Source organism: Meleagris gallopavo, chromosome 28 (genome assembly GCF_905368555.1).
Source record: "Meleagris gallopavo chromosome 28, MGAL_WU_HG_1.1, whole genome shotgun sequence".
Lineage (NCBI taxonomy): Eukaryota > Metazoa > Chordata > Aves > Galliformes > Phasianidae > Meleagris > Meleagris gallopavo.
Window position 1 is genome coordinate 3,971,083 of NC_139431.1, and position 18,304 is coordinate 3,989,386.

General features: G+C 37.2%; 2 protein-coding genes across 2 annotated transcripts in view; both read left to right on the forward strand.

Moving 5' to 3' along the window:
* Positions 1–9,268, forward strand: part of SYCP1 (synaptonemal complex protein 1) — a 24,134-nt gene extending 14,866 nt beyond the window's left edge. Inside the window, exons 19-31 of the mRNA XM_085210197.1 lie at positions 40–121; positions 796–858; positions 1,098–1,160; positions 1,920–1,982; positions 2,778–2,894; positions 3,454–3,564; positions 4,310–4,402; positions 5,204–5,278; positions 5,714–5,773; positions 5,926–6,105; positions 6,562–6,699; positions 7,027–7,113; positions 7,199–9,268. Coding sequence (XP_085066323.1) covers positions 40–121; positions 796–858; positions 1,098–1,160; positions 1,920–1,982; positions 2,778–2,894; positions 3,454–3,564; positions 4,310–4,402; positions 5,204–5,278; positions 5,714–5,773; positions 5,926–6,105; positions 6,562–6,699; positions 7,027–7,113; positions 7,199–7,342 — 1,276 coding nt within the window. The 3' untranslated portion in view covers positions 7,343–9,268. The remainder of the gene's footprint in view (positions 1–39; positions 122–795; positions 859–1,097; positions 1,161–1,919; positions 1,983–2,777; positions 2,895–3,453; positions 3,565–4,309; positions 4,403–5,203; positions 5,279–5,713; positions 5,774–5,925; positions 6,106–6,561; positions 6,700–7,026; positions 7,114–7,198) is intronic.
* Positions 9,269–9,390: 122 nt separating this feature from the next.
* TSHB (thyroid stimulating hormone subunit beta) lies at positions 9,391–15,946 on the forward strand. Its single transcript, XM_085210200.1, has 2 exons — positions 9,391–13,979; positions 15,598–15,946. Exons 1-2 carry the CDS (start codon positions 13,818–13,820, stop codon positions 15,838–15,840), a joined length of 405 nt encoding a protein of 134 aa, XP_085066326.1. The 5' UTR covers positions 9,391–13,817; the 3' UTR covers positions 15,841–15,946.
* Positions 15,947–18,304: the final 2,358 nt, after the last annotated feature.

Sequence of the window (18,304 nt, forward strand, 5' to 3'; positions counted from 1 at the left end):
AAATATACATTTACTAATATTTGCTAATTTGGCATTTAGAAATGAACTGGAGTCTTTGAGAGAGAAGATGGCAAAGAAAGGCGAAGAGGTTAAAAGCAAACTGGATGAAAGTGAAGAAAATGTAATATGGTTTCTCATTTGAAATATAACATCACCTGTAGGATGTAATCTAGATGGTTGTTTTTTCCTTTTCTGCAAAGCCCTGCCTGAGGATGTTCTCTCTTAAAGAGGTTTTATTCTTTCAGTGCTGCTACCAATTGAGTCAACATATGTATATATCCTGAGCCCTAACACTTTAAAAGAGAAGCACTTTCACTGGGATGTCCAGATTTGCCATATTTTAGGCAAATTTAGAGCCTCATTTTATTTATTATTTTCATATGCTCAGTAAGTAATATGATGTAAACTTCATGTGTTTAAGTGTTTTTGCTTTCTTACTCCATTGTCAAAGCTTTTTTTTTAACATCACAATAGATTTCAAAAAAATTTTATCATAAAATTCAAAGAATGTATTTAGGACAGGGGATGGTTTCTTAGTTTTTTGTTTTTTGTTTTTTTTTTTTTTACAAATAAATACAAAACAGAATCAGCTTAATTCTTTTTGAGGAAACTGCTTTGAAATTGTAACACTATTTACTAACGATTCTGCAATTACATATTTTTCTTTTTTAAGAAGGTATAAAAGTTCTCACAATGTTCTGACTAAATTACAATTTACATTTAAATTTATATATTTAAATTTATAATTTAAATTTAAATTACAATTTAAATTATAATTTACAATTATAATTCCAGACTAAGAGTATTGAAAATGAAATTTTGAAAAAGGAAAGACAGTTGAAGATGCTAGAGAATAAGGTAAGTAAATTAATTTTTCTCATGAGGACCTGGTTAGCTGATATTAAACTACGTGATATTGGGCTGGAAAAATTCTTGTGGCACTTCAGGGTAAAAGCTCCAACCACTACAACATGTTGGCATTTGTTTCAGTCTCACTGGAATCATATCTTTTCAAATGCATGTTAGAACTTTCGCAGTAGTGTCTAAGACATCGAGTCATTTTTAACCATTAATTAATGTTTGAAATATCCCTTCAGTTGAATACTATGAAGAAACAGGTGGAAAATAAAACAAAGTGCATTGAAGAGTTGCAGCAGGAGGTAAATACATTTTTTAGAAATATTGAATACAGAAAACATGGTATTCTGAGGTTGCTCTTCAGCCGTCCTAGTCTGGTGTGATTTCTTTAGGCATACTTACGTAATTCATAATATTTCCTTTCTTATCTTACCTTTGAGAGAACTGAAGGGTCACCTTTGGAATTACTTGATTTGTAAAATCATTCTTACTTTTGTAAAATGCAATTACAGTAATAATATATTTAAGAAACTTTTCTTATTTTCATTTAGCATGTGGCATCACTGATCTATGGTATCATACTGAATTATCTCATTAGAAAAGAATTATACACTTGGACAAATTGTCAATAACTGTACTGTAAAAATATACAAGTTTGTATTTCTTTTTATGACATCTGCACATTTTCTGTCAGCAGCATTTTCCCAGAATAAAATTCTCAAACCACTTGCTTAGAATCAATAGATCACACCATCTGTTGTTTCTTAATAGCACAACACAGGAGTACATTTATTTATATATAAGTTACATTGAACAAAAGCTGGAAACACTGTGTGTGTCTTAGTTTTTGTTCCTTATTTTACACCCTCATTCCTTAAAATCTGATTGTTAAAGTAGTTTAACACTTTCATTTGGAGATTTGTTCCGGAATCTGAAGTGGAGAACAAGAAGGGAGTTATTTGCTTGCTGAAAGCTGGAATTTGGGGTTTCAGACTTACTGTATGAGGTTAAAACATTTCATAGCCCTATTCACTTTTATTGTTATTATTTCACTTTAACAGAATAAGGTACTGAAAAAGAAAATGACCGCAGAAAGCAAGAAAACAAGCAGTTATGAAGGGAAGGTAGGTTTAATTTGTGTCATATATACGGTGATGTTAAAACACAAAAACTGAAGTTCTGAAGTCTCTATGTAATTATTGATAAAACATGTTAAGCACATTCTTCTAGGTTTTATGGATTTATGATATGGATTCTACAGAGCTAACTAAGCCCATGATTTTTGGAAGCTTCAATTTTCAGTCATTGGATATAGGGCTTTCAGATATTTGTAAGAAACATCACTTATCAAGGAATGATGATCCTAATAAGTTCCTTTCCTTTTTTTTTATTGATACAATACTGAACATTACTCAGTAATGCCACGCTACTGGGCAACCTGATCTAGTTGGTGACAACCAGCCCACAGCTGGGGTTGGAAGCTTTAAGGTCCCTTCCAACCCCAGCTGCTCTAGGATTCTATGACTGTACAACTCATTACGCTTCATTTTCTTACCCAGCATTCCACACCAGCAATATTAAAGGGTCTTCTGTGTAAAAAGAAGGATAGTGTCAGATTGCTGCTGGGTCATTCCTCTCTACTGTAATGATTCTTTGTGCTTTGCTGGCTCTAGTTTTAGGACTACTCTGTTGACTGGGATGGACAACTGCTGTCTTCCCTGTCATGTTTCTAAAAGTATTTTCTAACTTTCTTCAGGCCAAAGTTCAACTCTTTAAGATGAAACTGAACATTAAATAGGAAGCAATATAGTCACATACCTGAAAAGTACAGAGTGGCTCTACTTAAATAAATTGGAAAATACCAAACCATTGGCATATTAATTCTTGAACAAATAACAATACTTCTGTACTCTCTAAAGGTGAACAAGCTACAGTTAGAGATGGAAAATATGAACAAGCAACATAAGGCAAGAGTTGACATTTATGAAAAAGAAATTGAAGCAAAAGGAGTAACTGAAAATAACTTACTTGAAGAGGTGAGAGTTGTTAATTTTTTCCGCAACTTTTAATTAGTTTTTGAAGATCAATTTTTGATATATTTTATGAAGCTATATCCATGAGGTTCCTTGCACTTACATAATAGTCTTGTAAACATAAATTGAACTTCTTGTGTATGCCAGTGAACAAAGCTTTAGAACACTAAATCCTTTAATCTGAACTCTTTACATGTCTTTAAAAATATGAACCTAGTTAAAAAAAAAAATAATTGTGTCAAGCTGTTGTTCACAGATGTTCTATTCTTGGTATAAGTACAGAATAAGCAAATAGGTTAATAATGTTTCTCATTTTAGTGTTTTCCTGGCCACACTTTTTTTGTTTGGAATCAAAATATTAATTGGAATATAAAAGAAATGTTACACAAGTGTTTGAAATTGCACCGTGGTTCAAAGTGACAATTGTCTGCCATGGAAGAATGGATGTATTTTTAATCTATATTTTTCCATTTTAACAAAGTGTGTAGGAGATGCAGATGAAGATTTCATAAATGGGACTGTATATAGATTGCATTAATTAAAAGAACCTTGTTACTAACAGATAGAAAAAATGAGGTTACTTGCTGATGAAGCAACGATAGCACAGAGAGAAACTGATATCCGATGTCAACACAAGATAACTGAAATGATGGCACTTATGGAAAAGCACAAGGTAAGCTTCCTAGTATGGGATATTATGATAAATAAAAACCTTTCAAATGCAGAATTTACAAGTTAGAGAGTAAAACTTTGTCAGAGACCCGAATGTGGAAGCATGAGGTTTAACACTCTTGATTTTTCATCTTCTAATAACAAATTCACCTTCAGATTTTGAAAACGTGTCTACTGCCACAGAAATTCCATTTGTGTAAGCTGCAGAGAATCTTAACACGATGTGATCTATTAGCATGTTTGAAGTCCCAGTAATAACTGGGATGTAATGGTGGTAATGGTTTTTGGAAAAAACCTGTAAGCAAAGTTTGTGCTTTGTAGTCCTAATGTAATATTTGTCAATATCTTCAGTGGTTTTCAATTTTTTCTTTCAATCAGGAGACTCTTAGTGATCTTCAGCATTATAACTTAGCATATTCGAGTGGACATTTTTATCATTCTGTTTTACAGTACATTTAGCAGATAACATTAACAAAAATAAAGTGTCCAGATTTATGTACTGGAGCACACATCCCTGTGCAGAGATAAAGCACTCTGTGTTGCCCCACAGAATAACAAACAGCACTGCTTGCGAAGTTTCTGTTGTACTATTTCTGCAGAGGTGTCAGTGTTTGTTCACAGTGCTTTCTGAAGCTCCAGAAGAGATTTATTTAAAAAATTAAATATCTTAAGATTAGATAGATCTGTAACATTTAGTCCAATGACTGATGTCCTTTTTTTTGTTTGTTTGTTTTTGTTTAATACAGCATGAATATGATAAAATGGTTGAAGAAAAAGATACAGAGTTAAAACTATATAAGATAAAAGAGCAAGAGCAGTCATCATTGAAAAGAGCTTTGGTAAGGAATACTCATCAGTGCTGGATAATGAAATGGAAGGGCTGCTTTTCTAAAATGTCCAACCTTCTGGCTTGCCTGGGCCACACTGAGAAAAGAGGGGTTGTTTTGGACCAATGTAATGCTTCTTCATTACAGTATCTGTGTGCTTTTCTGTCTACTTTACTCAAAAGTGCATCATGTTTTAACCTCACTGTCTGCTTATGAAATTTTAGTATTAAATAGTTTTTCATTTTTTCCCCTTCTCACAAATATTTAAAATTCTTTCCTTGAATGGTTCTGAACAGTAACTGTTTCCTAGCACTTGATCACTTCTTAAAAACAAGCTTAAACAACATTTCAAGTCTACAGTTGCTTAACTTTTTACCCCCTTTTCCTTTCTGGAACACCTAGCTTTGAGTAATATTCTGAGAGCAAGCATTCCCTCAAGACTTCCATAAAAGCGTGGCTCTATAACACCTACTTAAAATGTAGATTTTTTTCTGACATTTCCATTCATACAATATTTCTTTACTTTTATAGAAGCTGTGACTCAAGTCAGCACATTTTTTTTAAATCTTTTAAATTTATTCTTAGATGAGGAAAAGTTGATTCTATCTGTGTTCATCTGTTATTCTAGCACTAGAATCATCTCACACAGATACCTTTCACCATACTAACTTTATGGATAAACTACTCTATTTGAGCAAATTGAATTTTCTTTGTTTATACTGAATATCACTATGAATTAACGTCTCTTTCAGACTGTTTTCTTTTTTCCAGGTTAAGCATAGCTAACCCTTTCCATTATCTAATTGGTTTCAGGAAACTGAACTATCATGTTTGAAAAGTGAACTGTCATCCCTTAAGGAACAGCTTAAAGCAGAAATTGAAAACAAGGTATTTCATTTTTGTGTTGTTTTTTTTTTTTTTTAATGTAGCACTATGGGTGACGTGCTTGGCCCAGTCACATGTGCTGCAGCAATGACAGCTGTGAAATGAGTTTTTGATTCTAGGTCTTGCAATCTTGAAATCAGAGCTTAATGCTCTCCGAAGTCATCATGCCTTCTGGTGGTGAAAGCTTTTCATGACTCCTGAGTATGAGTGAGGGGAGCATGGAGAGATTAAAAACCTCAAGAACTGTCCGTCAGAAATGAGAAAAGTTGTATAAGAAATAATACCAGGAATAGAAAAGTCATATTTTTCAAACACAATTGAACTAAACCTGGATCATATATTTGTATGAACTTTTGTAATAACACCAACAAGATTTTTAATAGCTAAACAAATCTAATAGTGAAATACAAATAAAATATTTATTGCCTCTCTTTTTAGGAGAATCTTGAAAAAGAACTCTCCAAAAATAGGGCTCCTGAAACTGAAAAGAAGGACAAGGTAGTTGTAACTTCATCATAAAACAATTTTAAAGTTGGGTGATATGTATATAAGCAATCTAATTGAAGTTAAATAATATAAAGTTAAATAAGATAACAATACACTCTGGACAAAAGGCACTGAAATGTTTTTCAACCGTTTCTTAATTCTAGAAAATACAAACTCATTTTTCTGAGACTCCTAAAACTCATTTAGATCCAGACTCTGCATCTATTAATGTAAAAAAACTATCCTCTCAGAGTGATATTCCTATAAAAACCAGCATGATGGAAAGTACAAAAACATCTCCTCGAGCATTTCTACAGAGTCCTTTGGTCAGACGATCACTGAAGGTTTGTAACTCACACTAATGAATCATTCTTATTTCTCTGACTCTATTTTTAACTTCTGCTTAACATCCAGTGAATGAACCACCGAAGTAAAATCAGCCTTGCTCTTGATGCCACTCACCATCAATATCTTTCTGCAAGCTTTCTCCTTCAGACTTGTTTGTTTGCATTTTCATGAATGTTGGTTATAGTCTATCTATAGTGACTACAGTTCAAACTGACAACTGAATTTCTGCAGTTAAGCTTAAAAAAGACTAGATATAGTGTGCCATAAAGCTCAGTTCTTCTGCAGCTGCTTGCTTTTTTTTTTTTTTTTTTCCTGTGCATGACTTTGTTTCAAGTTTTGAATGGAAAGGCAATCATTCCTTGATACATAGTCTGTAAACTGGGTTATGAGTTTAGTTTTGGATTCCATGATTACCACTGAAAATGTAATTTTAAATGCTATCTTTTTCCCAGACATATACTGTAAGGACTCCCCCAGTACACAAAATGCAAAGTGAAAGCTCAGGTCTGATTTCAGAACAGAGGAAAAAGCAAAAAGTGCTTCTGCAGCTGGATGCTCAGTCAGATAGCTCTGAACACAGCGACCTTCTGGTAAAACTCAGAACAAATAGCATGGTTAACAGATCTTTATGCATACTGCTATATCTGAGGATGTAAATAAGGCATCTGGGCTTCTGTACATAAGATAATTTATGAGGATATTTTTATTTAATTGTCTCCTTCTGGAATTTTATAAATAATTAGTAAGTTTATGACAAAAAATACCAACATTATAATGAGTTTTTACATTGTTTTTATGGAATTGTTGAGGTTTCATAGTTATACCTTAACTTTCTTTTTCATACTCCTTCCTAAGGGGAAAGAACAGAGATTTTTGAATGTAGTATAAGGAAGTAACCTTTCTATTTTTAATTTAAGAGCCTTGTTTCAGATGAAGAAGTATTTAAAAAATTATACAAAGATTATCCACAAGCTTCACAATTATATGCAATGACACCAAAACAGGTACGTTCCCTTTTATTTAGATCAAAATGAAGAGCAGATCATATTTGTTTTAGAAACTATTGGATGGCTTTGTTTTTCTTCTTAGAAACCAACTACATCAAACCTGAAAGCTCCAAGCTCTGCACTAAAGCTTGCAACTATGAGAAAAGTGAGAGAGACTGGATGGACTGCAGTTTCCAAAATAGACAGGAAGAGAAAAATTAAAGACGCTGAAAAACTCTTCTCTTAAAAAAAAAAAAAAGAGCAGTGCCCTAACATTATTTGATTAGGACAACTCAGTATTCTTTGAGCATTAGTACTTTGTTGCATATTTCTGCCATATTCGGTATGTTTAATACATGAATTTCCTTGATTCAGATAGTTCCTTATATAATTATAATCTGCAGAGCATTTTCAGTGTTTTATTCACATTATAAAAAGTCTGGAGACATTTTAATATTGAAATGAGAATAATTCAAACAAAACTGTTGCCATAAAAAAAAAATTCTGTTTCTAGAAATGCTGGTTTTAAAGAAATTCAGTTTTGTTCTTTAAATTTACTCTTTCTTAATACACAATTCACAAAACGATATAATTTAGTAAATGAAATGCTGAAGCTGCTAATGTGCAGCATTTTTACCCAAAGTTGTCTTGCATTTTCTTCTTTTTCAGTGTTTTGTTGCCAGTAGCTACTTCCTCCTATATTAGAATAGTTTCAAAACTTCCAAAATGCTATTTCCAAAATTCTGTTTTCAATAGAATTATGAAGGTTTAAGAAGATCTCTGCATCATTAGGAACATAGTTTAAGACTGTAACCAGTGTTAAGATGTCATTAAATTGTTGATCTCAAAGTGTACAGTGTGGGGCCGTATGTTGATCCTTTATTTATTAGGGCACAGATATAAATCACAGGGCAGCTTTTCTAAGAAATAACAGCTTCTGCTAGGGAAGCATAGAATTACGTCTATTTCTGCATGAATCTCTAATTAATCTTGGTTTCACAACTATTAAAACAAACAAACAAAAAAAACCTGCTTCAGAGCCTAAGAATAACAAGAGATCTTAAAAATATTAACAGAAGTTCCTGGAGTGGGCAGCAAAACTTGAATTTCATTCTTTTTGTGCAGCTGAAAGTACAGAGAGCACAAAAGAGAATACAGAAAATCCAAATAAATCTTAAAGAACTTGCAGTTTCAAGACTCACTCCATTTGACAACTGAACTTTACACCAAAAGCATTAAAGAAAATGTATAAAGATATTAAAGGACTCTAACAACAAAAACACAGTGCAAATCACAGTATTAATGGTCATCACTGTCTTCCTAGAGCCTTTTCTGTTCCTACCCATTAAAGTATTTAATTTTGTTAAGAGGAGAGAGAAACATAAACCAGTGTTTACACTGAGCAGATAGAACTTACATTTTTATCTGAGAAAAGAAAAAGTGTTCTTTCATAGCATCAAGTCTCCATACGAAGATTTGGATTACCTGCTGCCTGCCTCTTGGACTGCCAGTCAGATCAGAACAGCACTACAACCACAAGAAACTGACAACTGCGCTGTTGTTTTTCAGTTTTGTCCTGCATGTAGACATTGTTTATCTCAGAATAACAGGAACTGACATATCTAGTGCTCCCCAATGAAACATAACCAGTCTATCATACAAGCCACAACAACTAATAGAACTATGAAGCATTTTAAGACTGCAAGAGGAAATTGTTGTTGTACCACATGCAAAGAAAAGAGATGCCCTTTTAATCTGTGCTTGACAGGAAATGCTGCAGCTAATCCTAGGAAAGAAAGAAAAGAACGGTCATCTGTGAATCCACTAATTTAAAAGATAAGAGCTACGTTTCCAGCTAGCACAGAGAGACTGGCAATAGACAGATGAGCTTTGAAAATTCAACAGCCACAGCCTGTTTAAATGCAAAACCTGATGGAAAAAAAAACAATGGCAGCATATTAAGGAGGCTTGCATTAGGATGGGGTTGGAAATAGTTCCTCTACCAGAATATTAACCTGTTAGAAATCTAATAGGCTTTGTCTTGTTCTGTTTATTTGCAATTAGTGTAGCTCCTGAGTTTGTTGTCTGGAAGGATGGACGTGTTTCAGTTTTAATGTCCACAGTACTGTATGCCTCTCTGCAGTGGAATTAAGACTGGCTCATTCTGCTCTATACTTTATACTCTATCCCACCCATGTGTTGTACTACTAACAGGACTAGGAATGATTTATGGTAACTTATCTTCACTGTTCTTACTTTTATTTTAGGCATTGGTCAGTGATAGAGAATCCTGTTACGTTTTCACACACCACGCGCTGAGTTTCTCTGGCTCATTGTAGACATCCTGAAGTAACAAACCCAAGAACTTCATGCCTCGTTAATTCCATTTACAAAGATCACTTCCAACACTTCTTACAGAAATCAACATACTGTCTTTCACTTAATGAAAGTGTAAAATAAGTGATGTGACCGAGTAGAATGGTTTAGTTAAGAGAAAGGTTAAAGATAAATAATTTAAAGCATAACTGGCTGTTCCAGAACACAGCCACAAAGCTGATGGTTGTAAAAGCGCATTGAATTTTGCGTCTCTGAATGTCTGCAGGTCAGCAGGGGGGCAACCAAAGAAATGGATCCACAACCATCAGATACTGAGCTATGAATTTTTAGCTGTAGGAAAGCAGCTTTGTGCACTCACAGGTTTTCACACAGTACTTCATTGTGCTGCCACGTTGTCCTGCTGTTCCCAGAAGGTTCTGGGTTCTCATCCCCAGGGAGCTCAGCAGTGAAAGAAAGAAGTCTATGGTCACATCAGGACAATCTGGGAAAAGTTCTTCTACCAGCTTAACAGTCTGTAAATTACTGAAGAAACGGGAACACAACTCCAGTGATACTCAGAGCCTTTCTGACGTGTGGGCAGGCTAAGGGATGCCTTACAACAGGCACTAGGAAAGAGGCTCTCTAGGCTCTCTCTGTACCCATGTTATATGATGCTAACGTGAGTACAAGGAGCAGAAGACTCATTACTCAGACTAATCTATTGCACTTCTAAAAGGAATTTCCATTCTTAGTACTTGGCCAGATATCTCTGTAACGCATGGGTGAGAAAAGCCAAGGCTCCTGAGCTCTATGGAGATTATAATGCAGTGCATTCAGAGGCTGGGTAAAAAAAAAAAGAAGTTGCAGTGAATAAACACACTACAGAAATTGTGGAGCACTGCCAGCGTTCAGCACACTGCCCAACAGCTCCAACTTCTCATGACAGCAGGGCTCTGCACAGATGGAACTAAGGACCTCACATCTACGTAGTTACCTTAACAACCAAATTTGTAATCGCCTCCAAAAACAAAATCAGGTTTGTGTGACATGACCTATTTTATGTAACACCATCTCAACTGGCATTAATTATGTTCTCGTCCTTTAATTTTCATTGCTCAAATCCTGTATCGACTTTCTGCTCTCTAACCTGATAGCTGACACCCATCCCTGGTCAACCTCCTTGAGTCTCACCGGGGTCAGCATCCTCCCTTTAAAGACTGGCACCATTCTAGGCTGATCCTCAACGTGCTGAAGTTCCCTCAGCAGTTCAGGTCTTGTGAAAATCAGCATTAGCCAGCAAAGGATTATTAGCTTGGAGACAATGGTTTTAAAATCTTTACTCCCCTTACCACTTACCTAACAGCTTGTGCTGTACACATGTACGTTGCTTTGTCAGCCACAAGCAGTTACTGATGGCTTTGCACTCACAGCAGTAGCTTGTCCCCACCTAGTCATGTCCCTTGGCATTACAGTTGGCCTTTGTCCTGACAGAAGTTTATCTTTCAGCTTCCAGCTTTCTCTAACAGTTTTCTACATTTTTCCCATTTTAAATGCTGATAGCTGTTTGTTTTCCCCTTTTCTTCACTGTTATCATTTTTACTGCTCTATCATCTTTCCTATCTTCACCAAGATATACTTGCAAACATTTCTTCTTTCTTTTCTTTCTTTTCTTGGATAGTTTCCAGAGGAGAACACTTCACTAAATATTCTTACACCAAATTCAGAACCCCCTTTTCCCCCAATCTGAATCCCCCTCCCAGTCAATTACACTCATTTCTCTTGCACTGGAAGAGCTGGCAATTCAGAGCAGTAAAGGACATATGCCCTCATGCTCTTTTCCATCTACCATCCTCTTTCTACATGCAAAATAGTTAGCATACATTGAAGGCACTTTAAACCTGGATGTCTGCTTCTTTCTGTATACAAAATAGCTCCATCTACCAAAATCAAGGTGAAATCTTTTCCTACGATTGAAGTTTTATACAACAAAACCCACACAAATATATCATGCACATACGCATGGCACACACATCACTGTCTGCATGTGTTTGTATGTTTATAAACAACCTGTACGTTTAACTACATTTAAAACAGCTCAGAAAGACATAAAGCTAAATAATATATAGGAGTAGTAGCAAAATCTTCTGTTCTGTTGCCAGGTCTAGCTGGACAGATGCTACTGAGTATACAAACAATACCATGTTTGTGTCTACAAGCTTCTTGATTCCTGACAATCTATGGTAGAAATTAACCCAAAATTAAAGACTCCATCAAAACAGCAAATATTTGGCTAATCCTAAATGAACAAGAACTTAATTACATTATACACAAAATCCCACAGAAAATTAGCTTAGGACACAAAGTCGCATGCAGCAGTCTGAAACCATTGGTAAAGGAGACAACATCATTCAGGAATTGGGTAAATGTTTGTTAGGAGTGACTGGCTCACTCCTCCAACAGCCCAGCACAACATGTTGTTCAACTTTCTCATGTTCCTTATAGCCACGTAAGACAACAACGTGGTTGACCTGCCTAAGGCATAAAAGCCAAGTCCAGAGGGCAGGGAGCTGATTCACGGGGCTGGTCGGTGTCAGAGCTGTAGTGAGGGAGCACAGCAAGAAGGTTGGCCAGACGCGGACGAACCAGATTACAGTGGCTCTGTGCTAAATCAATACAACACATGCATACTGATTCAACCCCCTCCTCACTTTGCTCCTCTTTGGTATTTCTCAAATCCCCAACCTGGAATGTTCCCACCCCACCAGTGGATATTTTAGTTTCAATGACGGTGGTACAACATTTTGCTTCTCACCGTGAGACAAAAAGTGGCATCTCAAAGCAAAACCAATTGATCCTCAGTTAGTATTTCAGTGAATTGTTTTCACTTCAGTACTTGCTCAATAATTTGCCTGCATGGCTTTTTATTGTTGTTTTTTATTTTTATTTATTTATTTATTTATTTGAGTAAGTAAGTGAGACTTTACCTATCCACACTATAAAGCAATCAATTGCTTGGATTTGAGATTTATTTTATGTGTACGGTACTGCATCTCTCATTTGTGCCTCCCAGGTAATGAACATACTGAATGAACCGGATTTTCCAAAAAACATAAGAGTAGAATTAGTCAGGTGTGATGCTGGATGGCTCCATTTCCACCCTAGCCTGGCTGTCACGACGTTGCTGTCCTATGTAGCAAATTAATCAATACCAAATCTTTTAAAAGCAGTGGTTAGTTTAAAAGCCTAACAGAAAGACTGACTGTTAACATAATTAGATTTCCAGCTCCAATTTCCAGGTTAGGATATTATGGACACGTTTGTTCCTATCACATTTGCTTTGTGGTTTAGTATGAATTTTCAATAGATAGCTCTGCGATAAGAAAGCAGCAATTCAGATGCAATTATATAAACAGGAAGATAAGCCTGGAATTAGCCTGGAGTGTATAAAGCACACAGAGTTGGTGCTAGATCACTGCCTCCCCCAGCTCAAGGCAGAATCAGACTCCTGAAATAGGGAAGAATTCAGCTGACAAGAGGTTGGTCTTTCCAGACTTGTACTACTGCAGCCACAGGGTAAACTGGATCGTGTAATGAATGGCTTTTGTTATAGGAAAACGACAGCTGGAAGAGACTAGAGGGTGATTCCAGATATTTGTAGACTCTGTCATGTAGAATTTGTAGTTTCAAAGAGAGAGAGAGAGAGAGAGCATCCTGAAGCTGTCCTGGAGCCAAGCAAAGCTTTGTTTCTGGGATTCCTGAGCAGGCCTGGGAAATGGGAACAGAGGGATGAAGTGCGGATTCATCGATTTGAACTCTTTGCTGATGTTCTCTGTTGTAATTTGCTTGCATCTATTGTTTAATACTTGCCAGCACTCCCATTTCATCATGCTTTTAAGCCAGCGTGAAAGTAAAAATTACAGGGGTATGTCTGATATGCACAACTATTTCTTATCCTACCTTGAACATTTGATAAGATGCCTTCTTTAGAAAAATATTCTAAATTAATGAGATTATTTTAGCAGGTTTGGTTAATTCTAGAGCTCACGGCCTCTGATGTGTCACATTTTCAAATCCTTTATCAGGAAAGGGTAGGAAAACCTACTACTATTTCTCTGCAACAGTGTTTTATCACTCGTTAGGAAAAGTTCTGCCATATGGGTCAGTGGGAAAAAGGTGAACATGGCATATGTTGTGTTTGTGTTATTTGTCCTCTGTCTGTCCAGTGGTTAGAATTATTTCAATTACATTTCCAGGATTAGAAAGAATTTGTGAAGCTGTGGCTGAAAAAGTTGAGATTACTTCTACTATTTGACTGTCAGAACTGTTCTTGTCAAATTCTAAGGAAAGAACACGAAGACACATCTAATTTTAATTAAGGTTTCTCTTTTTCCCCTCTCCTGTTTAGCATGAGTCCCTTCTTCATGATGTCTCTTCTCTTTGGCCTGACTGTTGGTCAAACAGCATCAGTTTGTGCTCCTTCAGAGTACACAATCCACGTGGAGAAACAGGAGTGTGCCTATTGCCTGGCCATCAACACCACCATCTGCGCTGGATTCTGCATGACACGGGTACAGGATGTTACTCTCTTTTAGGTGGTCTCCATAACAGCCATCAAGAAAAGAAGTTCCTATTCTTGCTGGAGAGCTATGTAAAGTTTATTCAGGCTAATTGTGTCCATCATAGAAAAATCACATTATTGTCATGGTTTCTATTTAGCTTACTGGGAAAGCAGGGGTGAGAAAAGCCAAGGCTCCTGAGCTCTATGGAGATTATAATGCAGTGCATTCAGAGGCTGGGTAAAAAAAAAGAAGTTGCAGTGAATAAACACACTACAGAAATTGTGGAGCACTGCCAGCGTTCAGCACACTGCCCAACAGCTCCAACTTCTCATGACAGCAGGGCTCTGCACAGATGGAACTAAGGACCTCATATCTACGTAGTTACCTTAACAACCAAATTTGTAATCGCCTCCAAAAACAAAATCAGGTTTGTGTGACATGACCTATTTTATGTAACACCATCTCAACTGGCATTAATTATGTTCTCGTCCTTTAATTTTCATTGCTCAAATCCTGTATCGACTTTCTGCTCTCTAACCTGATAGCTGACACCCATCCCTGGTCAACCTCCTTGAGTCTCACCGGGGTCAGCATCCTCCCTTTAAAGACTGGCACCATTCTAGGCTGATCCTCAACGTGCTGAAGTTCCCTCAGCAGTTCAGGTCTTGTGAAAATCAGCATTAGCCAGCAAAGGATTATTAGCTTGGAGACAATGGTTTTAAAATCTTTACTCCCCTTACCACTTACCTAACAGCTTGTGCTGTACACATGTACGTTGCTTTGTCAGCCACAAGCAGTTACTGATGGCTTTGCACTCACAGCAGCAGCTTGTCCCCACCTAGTCATGTCCCTTGGCATTACAGTTGGCCTTTGTCCTGACAGAAGTTTATCTTTCAGCTTCCAGCTTTCTCTAACAGTTTTCTACATTTTTCCCATTTTAAATGCTGATAGCTGTTTATTTTCCCCTTTTCTTCACTGTTATCATTTTTATTGCTCTATCATCTCTCTTATCTTCACCAAGATATACTTGCAAACATTTCTTTTTTCTTCCCCCAGCAATATTTTTACTATGGAGATTATAACAGTAGCATAACAACAAACTTATTGCTGCTGTTGCTGCAGAGCTTCTGCAGTTTGTGGGTCAGGGCGGTACAGGTGAGAAATGAATTGCAATTTGTCACCCTCAGTTAATATAAATTACCTGAGTAACTACTTGTCCAGCCAATCTGTCAGGTGCCAAAGGCAATGAAGTCTTGCTGTGACAACCAGCTGTGGAGAATATTGCTCACGTGGGCATGCCAAACACTATGAGCTTTGCTATTCAGCACTGCATTTTAACTTCCACCCTGGCCAGCAGGCAGTGAATATCTAATACAAAATGCTGAGAGCACTTCGAGATGAGCAGGGGGTTATTTAAAACCACAAAAACACAGTGAGCATTACTGCAGGTGTAGAGAGCTCCCATCACATGAGGATTCAAAGAAACAGAACTGAAGAACACAGAATTTCAGAGCTAGTGTAAGCATGAAGAGGTTTTGCTTTCTGCACATGTGAGAGCATGTCAAAGGAAGACATTTGACATTCATGTACGCTTCAGTGAAACAACACATTTCTCTTTTCTTTGTAGGACAGCAATGGCAAGAAGCTGCTACTCAAAAGTGCTCTGTCCCAAAACGTGTGCACATACAAAGAGATGTTGTACCAAACAGCACTGATTCCGGGCTGTCCTCATCACACCATCCCTTACTATTCTTACCCTGTGGCCATAAGCTGCAAGTGTGGTAAATGTAACACTGATTACAGTGACTGTGTTCACGAGAAGGTTAGGACAAACTACTGCACTAAGCCACAGAAGCTCTGTAACATGTGAGCTTCCAACAGAACACGGCAGAAATGTACCTCTCTGCTCACAACCAAGCATAAATAAAACAATATTTCATAACAGGTTTGCAAACTGGTGTGCATGACGTTTTATTCTGAAGAGGGATCACTGGAGTTACTGTAATGAACTGGATATTCTGACACGCATTCTGACACGCACAGAAGCAGAACTGTGGGACTGAAGGTTCATATTTAGTGCTCAACTATAATTTACTTTAGGGAAGAAGAAAGAACTGTGTGTGTATGGGCCTTTGCTCATGATCTCCAGATACTGCTTGAACAAAATAACTGATATATCTTAACCAGTCTATGCATGCTTTCAGTATTAAACATTTCAACTAGATCGACACAGCCTTGCAGCCCTGATAACAGCAACTGTGTTTTTACACGTATGTAACACTGGATGTTTTGAGGACCCTATCTGTGCTGTGCAGTCAGCTAGGACTAAGCACGTGCAGTTGCACACAGTTCTACTTCATCCCTTGCATTGCCCAGACCTGTGCTCATTAGCATCACTAGGCACAGCTATTCATGTCTTTGCTCTAGCAGAGTAAGCTCCTTTTTTCTGTGCTATTAGACTGAAAAGCCTTGCTACTCTGTTCTCTGGAAGAGGAGTGGTAAGTGAAGCTCAGAAAGAAGCTTTCTTCCCTCACGCAGGTCAGCCAGCCTCTTCAGAGTGCTGGGGGGGCTGAGTCCCATCACATGTGCTGAACACGCACAGGTGAGAAGTGCAGACCCAGGAATATGAAAATAAATGTAACATAATAAATGTTTCCTTTTCTTTAGAGCTGGTGACTCAGTGGCAAGCTATGGTCACACTGCACCAACCACTGAGCACAAGAGCTCGTCTCCACCTGCTTCAACTGACTCTAATACAAACCAACATACAGAATCCATTGGCAGTTGCAGCTTTTCCCCTCATCTCTATCACCTACAACAGGACTGGTGAAAACTATTTGACCCGCATCTGCTCAAGTAAGTGTGACATCTGCTGATCCAAGAGCAGTAGGTAGGTCAGCAGGGCTGCAGTGAAGACGTGAATACAGCCAGCAGAAAAATAAGTAAAACCTTCCATGCTTCCACGGGTGAGGAATAAGATCAGCATTCAGCACGTCTTTGCAGAAGGAGCCAAGAGAACAAATCTACTGTATACACAAACAACGTGGTAACAATATGTTTTTATCAACAAGGAATGATAAGAGTGACTTCAGAATTGCAGCTCCGTGCAGCAGTGAGAGCTTTCAAGCCCCATTAAATATAGCATTATAATATGTTAAATCACTGTTGAAAGCTTTATTTTATTGCTGCTTCCCAACCATTTGTTTTGGCTTGTATAGGGGGTTATCTCAGTAGAGCTCTTAGTTATTCAGTGATTGCAAATGTGTATTTATGAAAAAGATTTTTCTCTTTTAAAAGGGAGCATTAAATGGTACAGATTTATCTGTTGATATCATCTACATCTGCAGACACACACATGCTCTTTCAGCTATCCAGGTAAATACTTGCTTTATTTTGGCAACTAACAAATCCAGAACATCTCTACAGCCAGAAAGGTGAAAACAAACTTGTTATGCTCAGCTTGAATCCTCATCCATACTCAGCAATTGCCATTGTGCCCATTGAGAATTAACATGCTGATAACCCTCAGAGCCACTGTGCACTCAGCACAGATCTTATATTCTTTTTTTTTCAGTTTATTTTTGCTTCAAGCAACACCAGAAGGGGGTTAAAAAAAAAAAAAGCCCTACAAAACAACACAATTAAATTACATATTATCATAGTTTTGTTTTTCTTAGAATTAACTGAAAGTTTTGGTTTTGTTTGCGTGGGAGGCAAGTTGCATAGATCTGCTATACATGTCTTGCCCTTTTAAAATCATCTGCATTCCTGCATACAGTATTTATTCTTAGGAACAAATAGTAACTATTCCTAGGAAAGGCTTTGTTGCATTGATAAGTGCCAATCAGTTCTTAAAACCACGTGTCGACCTTCCCAAGAGCTTTGCCCAAGAGCAGCATATGGTACCAATCCAGAGTTAATACAGAGATAAGCAGGGAACTACTAAGAAAAGTTCATTTCAGGGGTTGGCAGTTACAGCAGCCAGAGATGACAACATCAGCAGTCAGAAAAATCAGCATGGCCCAAGTGTAGGAGCACCGAGCAAACACAACAAAGCAGATGCCCACACCTGCCTAGGTACATACAGGGCAACTGCTGGACCAAGAGAGGACAGGCAGCAAGTCACAAAATACTCCTTGGGAGTGAGAATGTCTGATACCCCTCCAGGCTCCAGTACAACTATAAAAAACACTGGGAAAGAAGATGCAAGACAGCTTTGGACCATCAAGTCCTCAACAAGTTACCAGAGCTGGCTTTGCTATTCAATAACACTTCCACTTAGCAGGAGGAAAAAAAAGGAACTATACCTCCTTACAGCAATAAGTGACACAGCA